General features: G+C 41.7%; 1 protein-coding gene across 1 annotated transcript in view; it reads left to right on the forward strand.

Annotated features, from left to right (window-relative positions):
* Positions 1-14124: 14124 nt before the first annotated feature.
* Positions 14125-26191, forward strand: part of unc5cb (unc-5 netrin receptor Cb) — a 123080-nt gene continuing 111013 nt past the window's right edge. The window contains exon 1 of the mRNA XM_062434780.1: positions 14125-14245. Within this exon, the coding sequence (XP_062290764.1) occupies positions 14128-14245 (118 nt within the window). The 5' untranslated portion in view covers positions 14125-14127. The remainder of the gene's footprint in view (positions 14246-26191) is intronic.

A 26191-nucleotide genomic window follows, 5' to 3' on the forward strand; every position in this document is an offset into this window, starting at 1 on the left:
AAAATGGCACATTTTCAGAATTTGCACTTTTTTGAATTTGAATGGAAATAAATCACTTGTTTGCAGTTAAAAAGTGGCTGTGAGATTATTTCCACCAACATTATTACAGTATGACAACACAGAAGAATACTGTCTAGATTAAACCAGTTAGTTTGACCTTCTATAAATGATAAATACCATTTATATATCAGTCTTTCTACATTAAGCAGAATTCAATTTACACATGATTTAGATGAAATCCAAAATTTAAAAACAACTGCTTTCTTGCAGTTCGTCCTTTTCATGGCTGGTTGATGAGGAAAGTGTTCTGTCTGTGTTTGATTTCGACCTTTTTTTAATTGAGGTTCATCCATAGGGTACAGTGAACCTTCAGGGACTGGAAAGGGAGGCCCCCCCCCCCCTGCTATAGCCAGTGTAACCTGGAGCACAAACAGAGCAGGGGTCCTGGGATATCATCCGCCCCTTGCCCAGAAGGGACCCCACCAGATCCCCTCTCCCCTTGCCTGAGCTCTCCCACCATAGCCCATCTCAGCAGGGGTCCGGTGGAAAGCTCTCCGGGCACCAATCTGCCGAGGAACAACGAAAAATGGAATTAAAGACATCTTTTGTTTTTTCATCAACACCCGATTAAAGGTCTGGTTTCTTCTCCTAGGGCAGTAGGATCAATATCATGATCTTCTTCGGTAGCTGAAACAACATCTTTCTGTTTGCTTGCTGCTGGTATGAATCGGTTTCTCAGTCATCCGTAATATACAACATTGAGGATTGTGCAGGTGCATTTTGTCTGAAGCATTTTTATATATATGCTGTTCTAAAATGTTGTGAGCCCAAATAGGATTTAGGAGCATTTGCTTTTTATTTTTCATGACGTTTTTTTTCATTTGTTCATTAACCCCAGGGACCAAGCAACGTGTTTACTCGTCACTGTGCATTAAAGCTTAGTACTAAAACACATTTTGGTCACTTACTTTTACATGAATGGAACAGCACAAAAAGCCTATATGCCAAAGAAGTATGATTCAGTAGGTGTTGTCTCTCTGTTGGTAGCACATGTGTGTGTGTATGTGTGTGTGTGTTGTGTCAGAGAGTGTGTGGGGCCATGAAGGGGGGGGAGGAGAAAATATTTTGATTTCCATTTTTCCTGCTTGGTTTGCATATTGTTCTCCTCCGGCAACAACCTATTAATGAGACAAGCAGGTCATTCCCAGAAAGGATGCTTACCATGCGACTACACATGAATAGACACATACTTTTTGCCCTATTTTGTGTTGACTGCACACACACACACACACACACACACACACACGCACGAACACACACACACACACACACACACACACACACACAAATGCTCACATACACAATGATACTGCATGCACACGTGCTTAGACTTTCTCTCCACACTTCTCTTTGCTCATTCATGACCTCTAGAGAGTCCAAAGTAAATCTGCTGTTCTTCAATTGATTTGACCTTATGCTGACAGTTTCCCTCCATGCCTACATTACAGGGGTAAGGAGTGGTAATAGCTTGCACTTTATGCAACAAGGCTGTAAAACCTGGCTTCCCTATGTCCACCTCCTTCTCCCTCTTTGTGTTTACATGTACCCCCCCCCCCCAGCTCTGCAGCTGTGCAGATCAGATGGCCGATACATTAATGGGACCTGTGCAGAGTAATGGGGCCGGATTGGAGTTTGACACACTGACCCCACCCGCATCAGTGCTGCTCGCCACCAGGAACCCCACAGGATGCTCTCTGGGAAATGTCTCTACTGCTTATTGGAATTTCTTTGATGAGTGAGAGCTTCGGGTTACAGGAGAACACGATCCGTGCTTTCCACCCGACTCAAGATGACTCTGTTGGTCTGAGCATCATAAGAGTATAGAGATAACAGATTTTTTAATTTTACAAATGGTATAAAATATATTCTTGATCACCAAGATCTGAAAACTTTTTTTTTTTTTTCTACCATGAGTCAGTGTAGTCAGAACATCTCTGGGATGTTTAAGTACTTTGGCCCTTTGATGCCCTGGAATAAGAGAGTTTCTCATGCAATATCATAAGAGTGGAATGCAAAGGGTGTAATGGATTCCTGTGTAAGCCTTCATTAGGTGTCATACACTGTGTTTACAGTAGCTCTCTCACTCTGACTCCATTACCACAATCTGGCATTGCTCCCCCCCCTCAAGCGTTCATAAATCATTGTTAACAGACAGATCTGACATCCTGCTCATACATCACCACACAGGCCTTTACTCCTCCGTAATTCAAACGCTGGATGTACAAACAACCCTGGCTGTGTCTTGTCAGTTCAAAACATAGCTGAAACTCACACCCTAACAAAGAACAACAGGCCTGACTTTAAGACAAGTGAGATGAAAGAACGTTAGTGAAAGTGGAGAGCACTTATACCTCAGAACATTATGCCATGCTTTCTTCTCTCATCTACAAGGAATTTGGATTTTTGCATGATCCTGCTAAACTGAGAGTGATTCAGCCTGCTGTGAGTCTAATTATTAGATGACTGTTGCATATGAAGATACATTAATTATTATTTAAGAAAAAACCCTCCTCTTTGTGAAAACTCATTTTAAAATGATTATTATTAGATACTGAATAATGTACAATTATATTGAAATATGCACTGCAAGGTTTCAAACAGTGGGTTTTGCTCTGCATAAACATGTTGAGGGGTGTTTGAAAAACCTGAAACATAAAATGTTCAAGTTGTTTAACAGCTTTATTGAGCTTTAGGTTATTAAAGACATGAAAGATAAATTTTAAGTATGAAATCTGCCTTTCCCCTCCTTCCCAATTACATCCAAACACTGTTCGGCAGCCATCTGGCTGATTGTAATCAGAGTGTCGCTCCCGCTTTGCCAAAACAGTTGTTGTGCAACTGTCACTTCAGCCTCGGCAAAGGACCTTTAATGCTGCTTTCTTTCACATTTCACATTTTCATTTCAATGTCAAAATATTAAGGCTAATGATACATTATTATAATTTATTATTACTCTACTGTATATATACCAGAACAGAGTGTTTGTGTTAAATGCTCAGTTATGTTTTATAGCTGTAGAGTCAAAGGAGCAGGATTGTGTTCATATTGATTGACATGTATGGAGGTGTACTATATTTGTTTTTTCACTCTCATTATGTTATTGCTCTTGTTTGTTATGCTTGAAGTATCTTGTAATAAATGATCTTACCTTACTTTACCATAGCAACACACACCAGTGAAGTATAGCATTGAGGATGATGCGTTTGAAACGTATACAACCGTTGTATCGAGGACATTTGGATGCACGTCTCTGACTGTAAGAATCTTCACTTTATGGTTGATCATCGTCCACCATCCTGCTGTACCATCATGATGAAGCAGACAAAGAAGTCTCCTCATTGATCACTTAGTGGCTTTGCTTTTAAACCATCAATACCTTTTAAAGCATCACTTAAAATGAGGAACATATGTCTCCCTGAGTGCTACGTGTGTAACGAGCTGGAGACCAACAGAAGCTATAATGGCTTTAAGCCCTGGGATAGTATCGTGAAATTTTTACAGAACTTGGCAAACCACAAACAATTACATAATGCAGACAATATTTAAAAGGGAGAACTGCAAGTGAATGTGACCCTCATCAAGAGAGCTGATTCATGGCATGGCAGGGGGGGAAAAACAACTACCAAGACTGCATCACTGTATTTATGTATGTCATACTTGTAGATACTTATGGTGGGTCAAATGTGTCACTGGAATATTTAAAGGGTAATTGTATATTCTGGGGCTTTACTGATATATCTTTGCAAGATTAACAGTTGAAAAAAACTCAACAAATGAAATGTTCAAAGACTGGAGGCCTTGCTTTTTGACTTGCAGGAAGCATTTTTTGAGACTTTGAACATGTTTAACACAGACGTCTGCTTATAACAGTGGAACAAATAACAGAAAAAATCATAAAAAGCATGATATGTCCCCTTTAACATTAAAAATCTATTCCAAACTCCACTTTGATGGAGTTTGGAGGCCTAAAAAACTCACCTATAGAAAAATGCTTGTTTTGGAAAAAGCTCTTGGTTTTACAACTCCGTAATAATAGTAATAACAACTGACAATTGAGTGGGGGGGGGGGGGGGGGGGGGGGGGTAGGTGTAAACACTTCACTGGGGTCATCAGATGGGCTACGTCCTTCCTTGGTGTTTCATTGATACTCCCACACAGCGTCAGAGCTTCAAGAGGATCAGTCGAGTCCAGGTTTCCTCCGTCAGTGATTCAGTCCTGTTTATTTACACTGTAAATCATAACTAGCAGCGGGGGGGAGGGGTTGATGATAATAATACTAATTATAACAATAACAATAATAATGATGATGTCCAGCTTCTATGTATTAGTTTATACAGTCAGGATGAGGTTAGATCACTCTGTGAGCAGCTCTTACCGATACATAGACTCAGCAAACTTCCTCTCATACTTCTGTCGAGGGTCATGAAGCAGCGCCTATTTTAATTCATTCAAGTATTCCTCAGAATAAAGTTTGACAACATCTCTGGATTGTAGAAATCATTGCTGTGGTGCTTCTGAAAGGTCACTAAAAGATCAGTAATGTGATGCATTTTTTTCCTTTTGGATTATCTGTCGATTAACCTTTGTGTCGTCCTCCCGGGTCAAATTGACCCCATCTGTTTTGACTGTTCCTTCCTTCTTTCCTTCCTTCCTTCCGTCTGTCCTTCCTCCCTCCCTCCTATCTTTCTTTCCTTCTTCTCTGTTTCCTCCTTTCGTTCTTTCCTCCCTTCCTTCCTTTACTTCCTCCCTGCCTCCTTCTATCTTTCTTTCCTTCTTCTCTCTTTCCTCCCTTCGTTCTTTCCTTCCTTCCTTCCTTTACTTCCTCCCTTCCTCCCTGCCTCCTTCTCTCTTTCTTTCCTCTCCCCTACCTTCCTCCCTTCCTCCTTTCCTCCATCCTTCCTTCCTTCCTTTACTTCCTCCCTTCCTCCCTTCCTCCCTGCCTCCTTCTCTCTTTCTTTCCTCTCCCCTACCTTCCTCCCTTCCTTCTTTCCTCCATCCTTCCTTCCTTTACTTCCTCCCTTCCTCCCTGCCTCCTTCTCTCTTTCTTTCCTCTCTCCTACCTTCCTCCCTTCCTTCTTTCCTCCATCCTTCCTTCCTTCCTTCCTTTACTTCCTCCCTTCCTCCCTGCCTCCTTCTCTCTTTCTTTCCTCTCCCCTACCTTCCTCCTTTCCTCCTTTCCTCCATCCTTCCTTCCTTCCTTTTCTTCCTCCCTTCCTTCTTCCCTTTCCCCCATTCCTTCCTCCCTCCTTTCCTTCCTTCCTTCCTTCCTTCCTTGCTCCCTCCTTCCCTTCCTTCCTTCCTCCCTCCCTCCCTCCCTCCCTTCCTTCCTTGACTCGAGGACAACAGGAGGGTTAAGACTGAATTTCTGTTGATGAAAGTCGATTCTTCTTCTTCTAGCTCTTTATAAATCCTCCCAGAGCTTTGATTGGACCGGATAATACTGGATTACATAAAGGACATTGTGGTCGGCAAACACTGTTGATTCTAATTAAACAGCAGATGATCATAATTAATAGCAACGGTCTGTGGTCAGTGAGCGGCATCTTTACGCCATAATGTATCATAAAACATGTCATGAGTATAATTAGCTTAGATTGCTAATGCCAGTGGTAGCCGAGTGTTAGAATATGCTTGACTTGGTTAACCCTAACCCATATATTAGTTTTCATTACAGGAAGAGTGACATGTGTTTAAAATGCAATTCTTTTGTTAATATAGTGGTACATTTTGGATGAATATGGAATAACCATTAAACAAATATCATTTGTAATTGTTTATTAGGCTCATTTTACATTCTGTTAAAAATATGCATTATATCTGAATTAACAGTCAACAATATCCTCCAATTTTGTAATGAAAAATCATATTTTACATTATGCACAAATAACAAATAAAAATACACTTTTAATATAAGTAATTATGATTCAAATGGCAATTGCACTTGCCATTCATGGTTCATAAACTGTGTTAGATTGTTGTTATTAATCTGTTTCAGAACTAATGATGAACACACAGAAATCATACATACCCATTCTCATTTATCTTGATGGGGTTTACTTTAGTTTGAAGCTTTTTCTACTTAGAAGAAGAAGAAGGAGATTTTGTGGCAAATACCAAAGATTTGAAATGTCAAAGAATACATAATAATCTTAATGTTGTGTGTGAAAGTACACAGTAGATCTAGAAAAAATCTGTGATGTTTTTTCCCCCTCGCTCTCTTTCATATTCATCACAGATCACTCATTAATTTATGTTTACCCACACGTGTGAACTCCTTGTATTCTTGTAAAAAAGAAAAGAGAATTTAAGGAAAGAATTTTCTCCCTGCTCCAGTTTACAGCAGCAGATTTTTACCCAGAGCCAAAGTCCGCCTCCTCGCATGTCCTTGACACACTTACCCAAGGTGGACACACTGACCCCATCAGCTGGTGCTATACACATCCCACAGGGGGGCCGTAACACCCCGCACCCCTACAGCATCTATCTCCCGGTCCCCTGTGCCTCTGTGTGGCCCCCTTCAAATGCCTCGGGCTGTCCCTCAGACAATTCCCTCTCAAGGAGTGATTAATGCCTGTTTACTTCAGAAAGGCCAAGCCATTTCCCCGGATGGGAGGTGGGGATTGTGGAAAAAAGGGAAAAAGGGAAAAAGGACGAGTAGGAAAGAGGAAATGAAGGGGGGGGGTTGAAACAGATGTAAGGATGAGAGACTGTGAGAAGCTGCAGTGCTGTACAGTATATATGCCATGTGAGTCTGGCCTTTGCGTGGGGGGTGAGCAAGTGATAATCAGAGGGCTTTTATATAGTTAGGAAAGGCCATGCAGAAAGCTCTGAGGATTTGAGTCACAGCATGCAGGGGAAAGAGAGTAAATACTTTTCTTCAAGGATATACACAGTGTTTATTAAACCATGAATCACAGACATCCTTTAACTGCCTTTCCTGTTGAAATGCCACCAGTCCAATCTGCTATTTTAAGTTGTGTTTTCTTCGAGTGAATGTATTCTAAAGAGGCTCAATGAGCTCCAGTTGCTGGTAAAAATAACAATTGGATCAGAAAAAACTAAGCACAGAGGAACAAACATGAGTGCATCAGTCTGTATGTTAACATTCAGCTCCATGGGAAAAGTGAGAAAACTGTTAGATGACAAACAATTGATTTATTGTTATTTCTCTAAGGGTGTATTTTGCACAAATCCTATTTTTGCATGGCGTGCAGGATGCTTCCTAGAATCAGTCAATTAGCTGTTCATACTGTATGTGTGAGCTCTTGGTTTGTGTGTGACCTGCTTATGTTTTATGTTTTCTTGCTTTGCTTTTGATGTTTCTGTGATAAAGAAATTTCCCCGGGAGGGATTAATGAAGTACAACTACAGCTAGGCTGCTACTTCAGCAGCTATGAATGTTTTGGTTGAATTTCTGCTCAGATTGTTGTACCTGTTTGGCTCAGATTTGAACTAGGAAGGCTTGGACTGATACTAAACAGAGTGGAACTTGACGCTTTGATCCAGAGGCCCAACCTGGGCAGTGCAGAAGATATAAGATGTGTTGAAGAAGGAAGGGGGGGGGGGGGGGGGTATCTGGTCTGTGGCACAGCAGGGCTCTCAACTTCCCCTAGGCTGAGTGTTTCAAATGAGAAATCTGACCTATCAGTGGCTGGTGCAGAGGGTCAAGGTCTGGCTTGCGTCAGCAGTGACTCTGGAACAACCCTGGTGGTCTAAGATGCAGCAGCATGCCAAATATAAACAATACCAGCACTCTTAATACAATATATCTGGTAAGCACAAACAGTGTTAATGACTCCTCTCCAGGCTGGAAGCTCCACAAACCTTTCATTTCAAGTTAAACTGTTTTAAACCTGTACTATTCAGGTGTATTGTATTTAATTCAGAGTTTTGCCCTGATCCACTCCATCAGTAAGAGATGTGCCCTCCATGCCTCACTCTGAACGCTATCTGCAACAACAAAAAAATAATGAATAAATGAAAGATTCCTCATGTTGACATGTGCAGCTAGTTGTGTAAAGTTCATTAATTTTATAAGGCCAAAAAATTATTCCAGTTAGATGATTTGAAACCAAGAAATGAAGTTTTGTGTCTGCAGGACACAACATTTCAGCAACCAATTATTTGCTCTCATTGCATCACTGATGCTTAAAGCCAACATATGCTCTATTTTAAACAATTACAAAAAATGATTGATTTCTTAGTTGAGTGAGTATTACATTACATAATTGCAGCAATGGCAGAGATAAGAAGGGCTGTGCACTGATTGTGTAACTGTGATGTTGAAACACACACCTGGTGGCAGCGGTGTCTTTGGCTGCTGTGTGTTTTACAGGATGACTCACAGCCGTGACGGACAGGCAAAATCGATATTTTGACTTTGGCCACTGTTTTTTCCCCTTACAGGAGAAGCGATGGTAATGGAAGAGGACTGTAAATAAGTGGAAGGTTCTTGACAAATGAATCCATTAACATTTGCCAGTGTCGCCTGGCGAGCAGATTTGCTGTTTTATGGAGCAGGAAAAAAGAGCTAGTAAATCTGAGGGCGCTGTAAGGGTGAGGAGCTGAGAGCAGGCTGGGGAACACATCTCCCATGATGCAGCACTTTATCTCTCTCCCAAATGGCATCTTTATCTGCCTAAATTAAGTTTTGATTCCTTGCCACATACGGAGCTGCAAATCACTTTTAATACCGATATCAAGAGCAGCAGTAAAGTGTGCCCAAAGCGATGGAAAGCAGCTTTATTGTGTGGCACATACTATCGCCGCCACCATTCACTGTCTCTCTGTGGCTTACAGACCACTGCTTTGTGTGCAAATCATATTATGCCATTTGTCATCATTCAGATTCCTGTCTATCCTGCAGCCCCGCACACGGAGTAACTTAGACTATCTACCTGTAACTTTGTGGATGAGGAAGAAGAATATCGCTAAAGGTGACTTAATTTATAGCTGTGATTAATTTCCAATTCCATTTTTTCACTCAGTGATGTTTATCTTTAAAATTAGAAAGAAGGCGAGGCCGTTTTGTGTGTGTTGTGTGAGGTGATGGGAAGAGGGAGGGGGGATGGGGTTGAGGTTGGAGAGTGGGTCCCACACAGGAACTGCATTACATTGTCTGTGCATTATCATCAGTCTGCCTGCCTATCTTTCTGTTTGTTTGTGTGCCTATCAATCAGTCTGACTCTCTGTCACTCTGTTCCATTGATCAACAGCCCGACAGGAGAGAATATGGGATGTCTGATATGTGCAGTGCTGAGAAACATATCTCTCAACAGTATATATATGTGGTAGCGAGAGTAAAGGGCCAAAATAAGCTGGCGCCGAACAGCATGCATCAAAACAGCCGTCCTTATTCTCTGTGTACAACTGTGCCAGCGCTTGTCAACGTGCTGCCCCCATGACACTTCACACCGCTGTCCTATTTCCATCCTCGCTGCCCCTGAAAAAACAGTTTCCTACTTCAATACAATGTTGGCCCAACTTCAGACGTTATTTACTAGTTTGTTGCTTTCTTTTCAAAGTAGTTATAACTATTTCATTTGTGCCCGTGTATACAGGGCAATACATAAATAAATAGATATACAAAAATATAAATAAACTCCACTCGCTCCCCGCTTGTACAGTACATCCCCTCCCATGGCAGCTTGACCTCCTCTTCTCACCTCTTGCTGTCGCTGTGTCTCATGTGTGTAGAACAATGTGTGTGTGGTCTTTCTGTTGATGTGCTGCAGTGAGCTGTTAACTATTGGATGCTGGAGGTGGCACATGATGTCATACGTCATATGAAACGCTGCGGTGCTCATCCATGAGAAGGACATGAATCAATCTCATGGTGGCACTATAGGGTAAAATTCCCGAGGTAACCAAACTCATCAGGATCCATCACCTGTGAGCTATATCCATACAAAATCTGGTACCAATCCGTCAAATATAGATGTTTAGATATTTCATTGGATAAGTCATAACTTTGACTTGCTTCTAGCATTACATGAAAAGTCAAGAGATCACCAGAGAGACTGAGTTTCATGTTCTGGGCACCATGGATATATGCACCAAATTACTTGGCAACAAATCTGGATGTTCCTGAGATATTTTAGTTTGAATGAAAGTGGCAGACTGACCGACATTGTGATGCTCGGAACCATCTGCATAGTAGAACAAACTAAAATCAGTAGAAATTCACCCAAAACAAGCACCCACACCAATATCTCCCACATAAAATAATCTGATGAATGTCAGGGAAGGTTAGTAAATGTTTGAATCATGTGAGGGTATGTGCTATCTACCTGGTTCCTGAGAAGGACAGAGCTAACAGCTGATGGCTTCCACAACATATTACTTCCCATCCTACGGTCACTGACAATATAAGCACACTCCTACCAGAAATATGTCTTGCACAAATGTGACATCCAATATACATTATATAATTTCAGCGAACTTTGGGTTTTTCCACAGTTCCCTTTTTGGAAGTAATGAAGATGAAACACATACTCTCTGTATCTATCTATCTGAGGTTTCTTCCAATCTAAGCAAACAGCTAAGTGACTCAGACAGTGAGTCACACATAAATAAAGCAGAGACATAAAGCATACAGTTAAAGTTCAGGGGTTCACTTGCTCTTAAACTGAAAGCTACAATAAAATGCACAAGACATTTAAGTGACTTTTAGCTTGCTGTGGTTTTTCGCTCCAGACACTCCACTTCCAGCATCTCAGACATGGCTGCCCTCCTGGGGTTGTCATGCACTACAGTGTCAAGTTTCCTGTGAGACTAAAACATCCATCTAGCAGCAGTCCTGTGCACAAAGCTCCTTTCCTCCCAGAGGTGTGCATGTGAGGGGAGTTATTCGCTGAAAGGGGGCATGTTAACAACCTGGGGGGCATTTACACCTCAGTATTTCTGTGATGTTCAAGCTTTTTATTCCTGGAGCACACACACTATATCCTTTCTCAAAAATTTTACAAAGGTCAGCAGTGTGTGTTTAACCCTCCTGTTGTCCTCGAGTCAAGGAAAGAAGGAAAGATGGAAGGATGGAAGGATGGAAGGAAGGGAGGAAGGATGGAAGGAAAGATGGAAAGATGGAAAGATGGAAGGATGGAAGGAAGGAAGGAAAGACGGAAGGATGGAAGGAAAGATGGAAGGATGGAAGGAAAGATGGAAAGATGGAAAGATGGAAGGAAGGAAGGAAGGAAGGAAGGAAAGATGGAAGGAAAGATGTAAAGATGGAAGGAAAGATGGATTGAAGGAAGGAAGGGATGAAGGAAGGAAGAGAAGACAGATGGAAGGAAGGAAGGAAGGAAGGAAGGAAGGAAGGAGAGATGGAAGGAAGGAAAGAAAGATGGAAGGAAGGAAGGAAGGAAGGAAGGAAGGAAGGAAAGATGGAAGGAAGGAAAGAAAGATGGATGGAAGGAAGGAAAGATGGACGGAAGGAAGGAAGGGATGAAGGAAGGAAGAGAAGACAGATGGAAGGAAGGAAGGAAGGAAGGAAGGAAGGAAGGAAGGAAGGAAGGAAGGAAGGAAGGAAGGAAGGAAGGAAGGAAGGAAGGAAGGAAGGAAGGAAGGAAGGAAGGAAGGAAGGGAGGCAGAAGGAAGGAAAGGAGGGAGGAAGGAAGGAAGGAACAGTCAAAACAGACCTGGGTCAATTTGACCCGGGAGGACGACACAAGGGTTAAGGTTACATGAATGTTCTCCTCTTCTCTGTAAAACCAGGAGACATCTCCCCTCTTACTATTATTAAGTCTGTGCAGAAAAACAATGCATATCACTCCTTCAGACTAGCAGTAGTATTTGCCAAAAATCACGATGCTCAAATATAATTTACAGCTTCAGACACAAACAAGAAATGATTAAATATAAGTGATTTAGTGATAAACGGTACATACAAATACCCATTACTAGCCTGAAATATGTTTGCGATAAAGTAAATGTCCTTTAAATGTTCTTCTGCTTTATTGGACAGTTCACAAATGATGCTAACAAAAAAAAAAATGATACACAATAAAGAAAAAAGGGATATGATGGTTTAAGCAGACTGACAGCTCAGGATGTTATTCACTCCTTTCAGAACCTCCACCTCAGTGGCTCACGAGAGAAGTCAGAGGAGAATGACAACACTTGTTCGAGTTAACAGGCCACAAATAAATGACACCTCGGCTCAGCAGAAGAGTGCAGAAGGACATTTGAGAAAACACACATCATTTAACCTTGAATTGGATGAGCTGCAGCAGTAGAGGGCTACGGCACTTTCCAATCCAGTCAGCAAAGAACAAGAAAATGAAGCGATGTGAGACAGTGAGACATCACATGGGATGGCCGAGGGGCAGAAAAATAAACCGCAATCTCATGAAATCCTGGTTTGTGATGTTGCATATTGGTGGTACCAGGGTCGGGATGCAGCCTTCACGGTCACAGCATCATTTCACATGCACGTGTTGCATCAAGGAATGTGACAGTTTCCTCCCATTATTGTATATCTTAACCAAATAGAGCACTTTTGGGATGATGTGCAACGTGTTGATAGCACCATGAATACATCATTGTGGAGTCAGCATGGAGCAAACTTCCCTGAGGATTGTTTGCAAGCCCTTTGTTAATTCTATGCTTCCATCACATGGCAAAATTGGCAAAATTGGCTCCTATCTCATTAGAAACATACAGCATACCGTGTGTATATTTAGAGACTACAAACTACAGCTTATCTTTCTCATCCTAAAAGAGTTTGAGTCCAGAAAAAAGCAATTTCCTGCATCTCCTGCCTGAAATTGGAATGCCAGCAAGATGACAGTTGCCCATTGACATCATTGTACGTTATAAAATGGTGATGGAGGGGAGCAGAATACCATGCTTCTTAAATTAGATTCACATTTTTAAAAGTTATCACGTTTCATTTTGGTGCAGAGATAGTGTCAAGCTCATATTTCACATTAATCACAAAGTGTCAGGGGCATTGCAGAGACATCTGTCATGCATATGTAATTACTCATCAGCCTTTTATCAGAATCACTGAAACAAATTTTCTCCTGCAAAGCAAAAAGTCGTGTGTGTGTGTGTGTGTGTGTGTGTGTGTGTGTGTTTGAGGGTGTGTCGGTTAGCATGAGATCATTATTGATCAGGTTTTGTGACATGCTATTAATTCTAAATAACAATTAGAGTGGCAGAAACAAGGCCGAGTGCATGGCCCAGTCAGATAAATTATACCCTCCTGTTGCAGTGCCTGTGTTAAATTAATGACGATTTATGTTTTCAAAACACAGAGCTACCAGAAAATGGAAGCACCTGTTTGCAGTAATAGCCATGGAATATACATTGCATTTCTAAAAAAAAAAAAAAAAAATTGTTTAGACTGAGACACAGCTCAGAAAACTGAGTTTGACTATTTTCCATTTTGCAAAAAAATGTTTTCTTTCTGCAGGCTACTTTAGAGCTACAGGCACCATTGACTTCAATGATTTTCCTGTACGTTGATCCCAAGGTTTCCATCAATCATGCAATTGATAAACAGCATCCATTCCTCGCTGCTGTCCGGGCCAGGTTTTGATACAGCGCCGCCACTCGCCGGAGTACTTGGATTGGCTGAAGGAGCAAGGTAGCCCGCAGAGACTGCTCCTTACCCCGGTTCAGTCCTGTCAGTGGAGCGCGAGGCACGGCGCACGCACAGACTCGCTTGCACGCGTGGAAGGTGCGACAGACAGGGGACTCACCGGAGGACTTTGATTTAGGTGTGGGACTAAGCGGAGCATGAATTTGCCATCAAGACATCGATCCACATCTCAAGAGAAGCCAAGTGAACCTTTCAAGGGAAAAGCAAACGGAGACAGATTTTAATGCAACATCCTCTCTGACGGAGGGCGCAACCCGCCTCTTTATTCCTTAAACTGTCACACCGTTCTTATGTGTGTAAAAACACAGTGCTGGATATATTTACTCCAAAGCCATTTTTTGCGCGCGGGGTTTTGAGGGGTGATATTTGGACTGCAGCGGGCGCACAACGAGCGACAATTGTGTGCTCGAGCGCAATTTCTCAGTGACTCGGACTTGCCTCAGAGCGGAGTTTGACTCCTCATCATGGGGCACGGTGCACAAACTGACCGAGACAGAGGAAGAGTGCCGAGATCTTCTCCAGAGATGCTGACCGTATCCTGGCTTTTTCTTTTTCTCCTGGTGGATATCGGAGTGGCTCAAGGTAAAATTTAAAAAAGTGTATTAACTGACCTTTGAACTTGGTTTTTACTTTCGTCAAAAGTTCTGTGCACTCTTGTATGCTACAGCAGGAGTGTAGTGGACTGGATAAACCACGAGAGAACAGTTCATTGAGCTATTTAAAAAAGACGAAGGATAAATCCAGTCTGTAGCCAGTGTCAAAGCAAGAAGGCCTTCACTATTGAGTAGTATGTGGGTTATATTATGGAAAGATGAAGCATAAATGGCTGAATAAACGCTTTTCTAAAATAGCTTTTGTTAATTGGTAGAGATTATTAAAGTTACTCACCTTTTGGGATTCAGGCTGTACATGGGAATAATTGAATACATATAAAAAAGTGTCATTTGAAAGATTGGAAAGTGCGTATTTCAGTTATCTAAACCACAATTGGTATTTGCTGAAAGTATCCCATCTGTTGTGCTCCAAAACAGTCTCTGAGATACCATCAAAAGTACTCAAATGCAGCCCATACTTAGTCTGCTTTTAAATCTTCAACTGATTCATAGGGATTGTCTGGCATAGTAGATTTACTAAATTTATATATATATATATATATAACATTTAATTAGCCTATTTTGATTAATGGCAAAAATATAAGGGGTGAAATATAACATTAAGATTATTATTCGCTTGAATTTTTATGAATTCTTGTCCAGTTCATACTGCTGTTAATTTAATTCCATCTTGACTTTGCTCACTCAGAGAAAACCTTGTAGCTGAATGTTCACTACTGTTCAGTTTCCAGTTTTAAACAATAATTCAAACAATGATCCATTCTTGAGCCGGTCTTGATTTGACACACACACATATGAAAAGTGTAATTTTAAAAAAAAATGACATATCTATTCTTTGGAAACAGGCACACCTGCCAATGATGGATGGTAGTAAAGTCCAGTAAAGCTGTTAAAGCTATTAAATAGTGTGGACCTTTGCTCAGAAGACAGGTATTTATGAGGAGTGACGAATCTGTATTTATTTTAAAAAACTGATAAGTGTAGTTCAAGAGGAAATTTTTCATTTTCAATAGAACATTTTCCCACAATTACTTATTATTATTTCTGGCTGTATTTAAGTGACAAGTGAGTCATTTTGAGTAGAGTCGTACATTGAAATATATTTTCTTTTAAACTGTGGTAGTTGTCAGTTATGGAGAGCGTTGAGATAATGCCCCCCCCCCCCCCCCACACACACACACACACACACACACACACACACACACACACACCTGAAGCCATTTACTTAATCTCCTCCCTCCTGAGTCGGTTTGTCTGTCAAACAAAGGAAGCTATGAGGAAAAACCGTCTGCGTGAGGGTGAATGTTCAATATGTGATTGTGCATGTGTAGTGTGTCAGATGCCGAGTGTGTACGCCTCTGGAATTGAGGTAGGTGGTCTGCTCCTTCTCGAATGAAGTACACGGCTGAATAACATGATTAGATTGGAGGAGGGCTTTGCCAGCAGAGGACAGACTCAATCTCCTACAAGAAAAGGGACACATGTTTCTTTGGAAGTTAAGGCTTCAATTGGAGGTCCGAGCACATATACTAGACATGGTTGAGGGTCTATGAGCAACCTCATCTAGCTGCTCTAGACCTTCATCTTACTCCTACATAGTTAATGAGCAAAAGAGATGAGAGGAAGAATGAAAAAACAGCCCAGGTCCGGTTTCTAAAGGGCAGGGTGAGATGACATAATACCCATTGCAGAGTCCCAGAGAGCCCTGTGTCATTGACTTGATGGGAATACGAACAAGGTCCTTCTCTGTCCATTAAGAAGTCAATACACCAGGAGAACATTGTTTGAGACTAATTAATGGGTCCCGCTATTTTTGGGGCACTGATGAGCTCTACTCATTTCCAAATCGCTGGAGAGTCACTTCTTCAATGTAAAACTACTGGTGATTAAAGTGGCTCACTTACGCAGGCGCTCCGTGTTGAAAATGCAACACTACTGTACCTCTTTCCTGCATATTTTGTTTTGTACATATTTTCAGTATCATTATAGTTTTTCTACATTTATTTTTACTCTTTGACTTTGCCATTTGAGGGGACACTGACTTGCTCTTATCCCATCTAGACAAAAAGCGAGCCCTGGGTAATAAGAGTGCTCATTAACCTGCTGAACTCTCGACGAAGGAGACAGGTTGAGACAGATATAAGCTGGGAGCTGCCAGAAAGGTAGCTGAGAGCTCTGTGACAGCAGCGTGATTGGAAACCCTTGGTGCAAGAACAGATGTACTTCTGGTATTTCCAGCACAGCGGCAGAGTTGTACAGTATGTGCAGTGTCCGTGTCTGCATGTGTGTGTTGTTTTAAAAAAGTTGATGGAGGATGTCAAGTTGTTATGGGAATATATGAGACACTTAAACTTACAAAAATGGATAGTATTAAGAAAAAATACCACCAATTTCACATCATAAATTGTCTACAAGGAAAAAGGAGTTGGGAAAAAAGATGTATTTTAAGAAGCATTTCTAATACTTAAGAAAAACTCCAAGGCATGAGAAGAAACACTCAAAGAAAATCATATTTATATCAAATGTATATCTTAACATTGATATTCTGACACTATAAATCTGTGGATACTTTCAGCATGTCGGCCTTCCTCGGATTAGTTCACTTTTTCCACAATGCTGCTCTTATGTCTCTCTTTGATGATGTGTCCTCTGAGGATTGTTTATGGAGGGAAAAGTTAAAGGATCTTTAATATATATGGTTTCTAAAATATCGTGACTCAGTGCACGGTAAGACTTTGCTGCTATATTTTCTGCACACAACCCCTCTTTTGAGATTGATGCCAGCACTGCCTTTAAGAATGCAGGTAAAAGCGAATGTTATTTCTATCATTATAATTCTAACGGGCTTCCCTGTGGCCTGACAACTGGCTCCTTGGAGGCCGCTTACATTACAACCGCTGCGGTCATTCTATAAACAGGACCTGTATGCACAATGAGCACATTGTGCATAAGGAGCTGCACTTATAAATTACCTCCTACTGTAGATAGACCTTTGCCTGCATGCACAAGCCTCCAATATGATACACTTACTATAATGTACATGCAGGCATTTCCATATAACTGAAGAGCATTAAGATTCAGTAACACACCTCCTACACTCAGGTGAAGGAAGAGGGCAAAGTAAACAGTATGTACAGTATGGTCTGATAGTGTCGAGCAGGGTCAGAGGTGCATGCTGGTTACTAGCTGAGCAAAAAGACGGAGCATGGTAGGGACTAGGGTGTGATAATTACTGTGAAAAGTGGCTGCTGAGTGTGCTTCCCTGCTCGACTTGATGTCATATACTAATGTTGTGAAGGCAGAAAATATTCACGGTGCTATTTTAAGGCTGGGAACAGTTCTGCAGTCATCTGGTGGATGAGGATATATCTTCTGCTGCACTGGTGGAAGCACATACTGCTACTGTCATTGTAGCTCAGGGTTTTAGATGTACTCAATTCCCACAGTGTAACCTTGCCTGCAGGTGAAATTTTATGATATGTAGTGTATGTTTATGTTGTATTTCCTGGAACTTTTATCCTCTTAAATTATGGTTTTAATGCATTTTCAGAGCCTTCTACGCACTGTAGGATGTAATTGTGATAAAAAAAAAGAAATCCTTCAATTATATTCAAGTCAAATTGAATTTGTTTTGCCTAAAATCCATCTAATCTAAAAGAGTGAATCCAGTCAGCTCTCAAAACTCGGCACATTCAATTTATGTGTAAAAATGAAATGTGAACTCTTAAAGTTTTAAAAGATTCCCATCGATGCTGAGAACATGACGTCATTGTCAATGGTAGCTATGGCCTTTATTGTAGCTCCTAAATGACTCCTATATATTTTTTTGCCACCAGATATGAGTGGTTCACCCTAGTGTTTATTCTGTGGTGGAAGGATGCCTCTTTGAGTAACCTACCAAAAGTTTTCCGCTTCCTTTTCCAAATGTGGTTTTTTCCCCTGTCATCTTTATTTGTTGCTCTTACATTGCTGGCATTGTGAAGCCATTTGAAACTAGAGCTCGAGCAAACTTGACTTAACTTTTACTGGAGATTATAATAGTGATTACTGATTCCTGTGGGCTATCATCTCCCTTCCTTCCTGAGAGGCAGACGAAAAAGACGGAAAAAAAGAGGTGCGGTAGTAGGAGTGAGAAGAGGGTGATTGCAAGGACACAAAAGAGGCAAATGGGACAGAAAGATTAGTGGAGAGGAGAGGGAGCTGAAGGTAGAAGTGGTGAGAGAGAGAGAGAGAGAGAGAAAGAGAGAAGGTTGAAAGCAAGGTGTGGAGCGAGGAGGACAGGGACGGACAGGGGAGGAGAGGAGAGTGTGTCATTAATCACCCAGTGTGACACTCTGAACTACAGGGGAGCTTCACAGTGCAACATTCACTTCTATTAGCAGTCCATTAGCAGAGCTCGGCACAAGTAGCAGCACTTGACAGGAAGGCCTGTGCCAGAATGGCTGACCTGTGTCTCCATGCAGCGTATACTGCACCACCTAGATCGTCTTTGTGTGTGTGTGTGTGTGTGTGTGTGTGTGTGTGTGTGTGTTTTTTTTTGTTTGAGTATTTGTGAGGGAAGGGTAAATCATAGTGTGCCACAGGCCATAGATTATCACTGTGGCATTTTGTGGCAAGTTTAGCTTTTCAGGCCATGTACAGCAAATGAAAATAATTGTATAAAAGGTTCCCACTTTCAGTCATGCCACTGGATGAGATTGGACATAATGATCGCAGAGATGATGGTGGTGGTGGTGACCTGATTTCCTACCTGTGATATTCCCTCTGCCAGAAAATGGCTCTTCAAAGTTGAAATGGCTGATGCATTAGAGGTACAGTCATTTCTCATTCAAAGGCTTGTTGGCCTCTTACACGCCAAGAGCCCTGTGATTACAGGATCCCAGCCAAGGGGGAAAGGGGGTGTGGACCACTGTCCCTGCTCTTGGTCTACAGTTCATTTTTGATTAGAGATCAGAGCCGACAGTCAGAAAATCAGGCATGTGGGGGTTGTGGGGTGGGGGTGGGGGTGGGATGTAGAGAGGAGGACAGAGCCAAAGGGGGAGAGAGAAGTGATTACGAGTTAAGTGGCCCTTCTCATGCCATTATAAGCAGCAGGCCTGACAGAGCACATCATGAGTGAGTATAAGTACACACTCCACTCCAGCCCTTTAATTTGGCATCATGGCCTCCCCCCTGGTGCTCAACCACTAATGTCCTCCTGCATTTTTGTGTTCCTAACAGGAAATTAGTCAAGTAGATGTCATTATAAATGCAGGTAACTAACTCTGAGGGGTACAACAAATATTGGATGGAGGGAACTTTTCGTTGTGCATAGTGTATACTGGACACATCCTGATAGTTTTGACTGTTTTCTGCATATCTTCATGTTTGTCATGTAACTGTGGGATAAACATTATCATTTTACCATAATTTAGCTGACGTAACCATCTGTGGACATGGCAAAAATGAATGTCCTGTCCTGTTGCCATATATGCTCTTTTCTACCTAGCAAAGAGGATTAGGGTGCAAAATAGACTGAGTTAGGGAGGATTTGAGATGCTGCTGGAATGCCGTTTCCTCTCATGTATGCACACAGATACTATAAAAAGCTCAAAGAGCTGATGAGCAGTAAAAAGCTGGCCGTCAGTTGGATTTCTGTTATTTCCCCGATGTCCTTTAACTGTGTTCCCTTCAGTCATGGTTCTGCAGCCCAGCGTGGAACGTAGAACAGCCTAGGTAACAACTGCACAGCAGCAGCAGAGTAGACTTAAAGTGGTACAGAAAGATAAGAGCAGCTCTAACAGTACGTCAAATATTTAGGCCAAATACGCTCTGCATTCAGTTTGAAGATGTGAGATAATCCTAACTTTACTCGGTTGTTGCCTATGCCTACGGGACAGAGTAGCAGCATGCTCAAAGTTAGAGAAATACACCGTTGAATTCCTCTAAAAGTGGAGGACTCATATTAACTACACTACAATTTACATACAGTGGCTAACATCACATTTACAAATCATTTAGATCACTACAGCCTACATCAAATATCTGAACCACTTCCTGTTGTTGGTGTTGTAAACAGTACATCCAGAATATTATTGTTAGAGTTGTGTATGAAATAAAAGCTGCAGCATTGGAGAAAGAACAACATATTTCCTTACCTTACTTACCTTTTAAGAAAGCTAATCTCACCTACCTACCTACCTACCTTCAAACTGTATACATGAACTGTGTGAGCATGAAAAAGCATCCAGAATTTGTTGAATTATTAAATTAAACATATGGATAGAATCTTCCCCATAAGACAAACTATTAATTTTAATTATGGAATTTGAGCTTGAGAGAATTAATTCACAGATTGCTAAAAACAGTCGAGCAGGAATATCATCATCTGAGCTCTTTCAGTCCGCTCTGTCGCTGCCATGGCACCTTTGATGTTAAAGCGAGGCTATATGTTCAGGTCTGATGAGAGAGGCTAACATACTACTGAGGCGGTAATGATTGAGATGATATCAGAGGTGACTCATAGCACCTGAGTCACACACGCAGTGTGGAGGCTTTGGCAATCACCTGAATTTTCATGTCTCTATGGAAATCCAGCTTTCTCTCCAGAATGAAAATACAGCTGCTATCTTCCCCTCTGTTCTGACTCTGATTGACAAAGCTAAACCCTTAATCCTGGCTTTGCCCCGTCTTGTGCTCAGAGTCGGAGCCTCACTAGTGGAATGGGACTAAAGCAAATATATAAAAGCCCTCCTGAAGAATAGGAACAGTATTCATCTGTAATAAGTAATTTGCCAAGCTAGTGTGTATTCTGTTAAACCCTCAAGTGGACACACATCTATAAACATGTTTTATATACCTGTAGACTGAGACTATTTGCCTCATGTTGTTGCTGAATGTGTCACATCTCTGCATTGTGAAGAAGGGGTGGTGGTTTCCAGACGCTGCACTAATGTCTGGTTGGGTTGTGGTCTGTGTATGTCAGCAGAACAGAGAGAGGAGTAAGGAGGAGGAGGGGGGGGGGGCGGCATGAGACCACTGGTCCCAGTTGAAACATGAGAGCAGGAGACCCACGCTCCCCATTTCCTGTCTCCACTTTATCAGCATCTTGGTCTCTGTTATTTCTGTGCTCTTAAAGCATCCGATGAAAGCCTTGCCACAGATAAATGTTTGTGCCTCCTTGTTTTTTATGGGGCTCAAATGAGGGACTTCATCCGCCTGCCCCCTCCACCCCCCCCCCCCCCCTTTATTCTCTTTTTTTGTTTGCTCCATTCCTGTGTCTGCTTTGAGATGCCACAAGAGAAGTTATAGTCTCTGGTTTACATTATGGTTCCTTAAAGATGAGCTTGGGACGCTTAAAAGGACAATGCTTGTTCTTGTTCTTCTTTAAGGAAATAAACTTTTACAAGACATCAGGGAGAGGGCACGAGAAAAAGGCCAATTATATGACCGTACCGCATTTTTGTTTTCTTTGAAAAGAATAATCATTTCCACCCATAGATTCATTTAGTTACATCTGTGGAATGAAAGGTGATATTCATTTAAAAAGAAACTCATAACCGTGTCCTTAACAGCTCCCCTCTATTTGACCTCTTATCAACACATACAATATTTTCGTCCTCACATAATGCGGTGTGCTTCTGTTTTCTTAGCTTTCAGCATGTGTGTGTCTTTGTGTGCACATGGTCTTGTTTGTCTGCATATAGTGGTAGTGTGTATGCATGCTGGAGTGTGTGTATGCATGCTGGAGTGTGTGTGCGTGTGTGTGTGTGTGTGTTTATTCAATAATAACAGAGTCCGAGAAAGTCTGTTTCAGATAAATCTGTGTGAATACCAGACCATTCATCCCCAGGAAATCAATCTTTCTCATAATTCCCCTCATTTTTCTTCCATCTGTTATCTACAGAGCTGCCAAACAGACTTTTAAACAGAGCAGACCATTACCAGAGGGCAGAATTAAATGTGTGTCAAAATGCCAGCCTGTAAAGTTGTTGTTTTTACTGAGTTAAATGAGGTGCTAAATTAAAGCTTCACAATTGGTATGCACTGTTGTATGATTAATCTGCCCCCCCCCAACCTTCTGTGTACTCCTGTTGGTTGGAGCAGAGAGGACTCAAAATGTGTGCTAAGAGTCAGGGATGTTTGAAAAAAAATAAAATGATGCTATTGAAATCATGCTTGACTGTTGAAGGCATGTGATGAATGGGTGTTTTTGTCTTTTTTTTGTGTGTGTGTAATTACTCCGTACAAGTCTCAACAAACACTGTGGAATTCATCAACAGCATCTTGGAAAACATTTTGTTTCCATAGTCAAGTCTTGAAACTAAAGACGAGTTTCAGAGCGGAGTTAACCGCCCGATTCCACCACCGAACCTAACACCCTGCTGCGTGACCTCTTTTCTTCATTTTGGGCTTTGTTACTGTGAGTCCAGTAATAGTTTGCAACGCGAGATTGCTGTTGGGTGTCAGCACTTTCCTGTGTTTGTATAGCGTGTCTTTGTGAGCTTGTGTGTGTGTGTGTGTGTGTGTGTGTGTGTGTGTGTGTGCCATATCTCCATGATCAGCCCCAAGTGACCTGAGTACTGGCAGACAGTGTTTAACTGGGGCAAGCTCAATGGGTCTCATTTAAATGGGGCCCAGACAGAAGCCCCACGGTGAAATGTTACTTTATGACTTTTAACATGTAAAACATGCAGTCGAAGCTGCTACAATTTCTGTGCTTGCCAGAGAAGGCAAACTGTACTGTTTTTCTTTTTTCTCCTTCTTCAGGAATCTATCAGGGAACCAAAAAGCACGGCTAATGTTAAAAATCTGCCAATTTAAGGGCTTCCATGTGGCGAATAAGTGGCTGTGTTGACTTTGATTTGCATGCATTCTTCAGTTAATGAAAGCTATTGAGATGAAGGTTGATAATGACAGAAAGCAGTCTGCTCAGCTCTGAAAGTTCACTGTTGTAAATGTCAGAATTATTAATGAACTCAAAGTGTCAGTCCCCGCTTGTCCTACGTGATGTTCAAACACAAAAGAAAGAATTGGAAAAAAAGTCAAGGAGCTGCCCTCACATTCACAATATTTTTGTAGAACGATGCATTTCCCTCATCGGCGTAATTTGTGTTTCCATTAATACATTAGGAATTCTGTACAGTACAGTACATGAATGCAACTCTTCAAGTTATATAAGGGATAGAGGGGGACTTCCAGCTGTGCTTCTGCCCCTTTCAAGGAGCATACCAAACACTAGGCAGAAGGTGAATAATGGATGTTGTTGTGGTGATTGCTTTGAAACGCAGAGAGGGAGAAAATGCAGAAGGTTTTTTTTTTTTTCCTAAACCAGGTCAAATGTCTGAATCGGCCCTATTTTGTATACAGATAAGCATTCTCACTCAGGAGTTCTACAGTCAACACAACACTTATTTGCTGTTTAACCTCTACAGGCTCCTAGTCTGCTAAGGGATGGAACCCAAAATATTGGTACAGACATTTATGGTGGCACATGTGCCTCTTTCAGACCTTACTGAGCTACCTACACATTAGAACAGTGGTCTCCAACCCTGCTCCTGGAGAGCTACTGCCCTGCATGTTTTAGGTATCTCCTCACTCTAACTCGATATCAAGCAGCTGAGGCTCGTCAAAGGGCTTGATAACGAGTTGATTATTAGAATCAGGTGTGTTAGAGTGAGGAGATACCTAAAACATGCAGGGCAGTAGCTCTCCAGGAGCAGGGTTGGAGACCACTGCATTAGAACAAGCCCTTACTATAGACTGCTGGGAAGGAAAAATGTCTGCATTTACATATATTTAAAAAACCCCAAAACTGTTTAATTCATTGTTGTGCTTACATATTATTTATTAAGGCCATACCATTCTTGGACCTATCAGTTTGGTGGGGCTTATTGCTCTCAGCACAGTGGAAGGTTTTGTAGAAATGCCTTCCCTCTAGGTAAGTTGATAGAGAAATGAGATCTCAGTTTGGAAAAAATGACAGAGCTTAGTGAGATGACAGGCTTGTTTCTCTAATTCCAGGCCTCTGTAAACTATGACCCTATACTGTACACCAGCTGCACTGGAGTCAGCACACCACTGTAAACTGATATACCATAATGGCTCGCTGCAGATACGCTGCAGCATGTGCAGCGGAAACCGATAATTCAGTGGTGACACACCGTGCATAGGGGTTCCCATGGTTTTTAGGCTGACGTGAGGTAAGCTGATCTGTCAGGTAAAAGCAGAAGGGGGGGGGGGTTACACTGGGGAGAGGTGGAAGGGGGGAGTGCAACACTAGGAGGGTAACCTCTGCTGTGTAAAGGAAGGAGCAGTGCACTGGTAAATCATACCTCCTGATGAGTTTCCTTCAGTAACTGCTTGTTTAAATCCTGCACACATTCCTTACCCCTCAGTTTAGAGAGCTGAACATTACTAAATCATGGTATTTTTGTTTTTACAAGTCTGCAAAGACTTACTAGCTTTCTGTTAGCCACTTTTTTTTTTTTTTTGCTATCACCGTCTTTCCATGCCAAATGTTTTATTTAGCAGACTGCTCCAGTGTGAGACCCCGCCAACAAAAGCAATGATACCATCCAGAGGAAGAGTAGAAGGAAGGGGAGGTGGAGACAAGGACTGTAATGAGACAGAGATAGTAGAGCCACTCCTAAGCTGCGTGGTTTTTTTACCCACAGGATGAAAAGCATCCAGGATTGAGGCACATTAACCCACAGCTATTCCCGGCTGCTTTGTGTGGCTTTTTTGTTCATGGAAAAGAAGCAACAAAAATCTGGTAAACAAATAGAACAATGTTGAACAAACCAGCTTGTTGTAAGGATTGGGAAGCTTTGAGCATTACCAACTCACATGCATATTTACATTCTCCTGCGATTTCTTGGGACATTTGGTGGTGTAATGTGAACCTTATTGTGTTGCTTTTCTGTGGAACACCAGATACCAGCACAACCTGGTTTTGCTTTTGACTGCCATATTTCTTGTTGGCAGTTGTTTCCACATTTCTTGACTTTGAGGGCCAAGAGCATGAGAAACCCAAGCTGGAATATTTACACTGTAGCTTCCATTTTCGTTCTTTTGGGCCGTAGTTTGTTTTACTAAGAACTTGACAGAATGCAGTATACTGTCAAAGGAATTTCGATGGGGCATGTCAAATCCAAGGAGTGTCAGCGGTCACTCCTTTTAACACGCTGTTCTGTCTGAAGTCGGTGGTCATAAAGTCAAATGGATTGGTCAAAGCAGTTCTGACACGCAGAGGAAAAGTAACAAGCGCCGGACAAGTGGGAGGACAAAAGTGATCAGCGTCTTGACGGATGTGTAACAATGAAGGGATTTAGCTGTCTAGCATCTATCAGTGTTTAAAGGTTTTCTCTGCTCAGCCTGTCACATCCAACTTTACTCTTCATTTCTATTCTCCTCTGCCTTTGCTCTCCTTTCTTACTCTGTCAGAGGAACCTGAGTTTTCAAATGGAAATGGAAATCCTGTCAGTCAAAGCCTTTAACAAAGAGAGTTCTTGTAAAGCCTTACAAGATTGTTTGTTGGTGCATGGCCTCAGTTACATGCAGACAATCTATGTCCTTTGTACCAGGGTGGTCTCTTGGGAGTGAAGCAAGACATTTTAATTCAATCAGCTGCAAGCAGCAATAATACTCGCCCCCCCTCCTAAAACTCAACCATCTCACTTCAGCGATACAATTACGAGCCGAGCTGCATTTGCCATCTTGTTGTGATTATATGTGTTTACATGGGAGGGAGGTGTTTACTGTGGAAACTGTGGCACGCCTCCTGCTGCTCATTTAGCTACTGGAAGAAAAAAAGAGCTTCTGTGAGATTTAATTTATTTATCATCTCTGGAAGAGAGTTATGATGATTCTCCAACTAGCGTCACGATTGTGTCTTCCTGAGTCCTATTCCCCCCCTGAGACAAGTGGCTCCAGC

The sequence above is a fragment of the Scomber scombrus genome, chromosome 15 (genome assembly GCF_963691925.1).
Source record: "Scomber scombrus chromosome 15, fScoSco1.1, whole genome shotgun sequence".
Taxonomy (NCBI): Eukaryota; Metazoa; Chordata; class Actinopteri; order Scombriformes; family Scombridae; genus Scomber; species Scomber scombrus.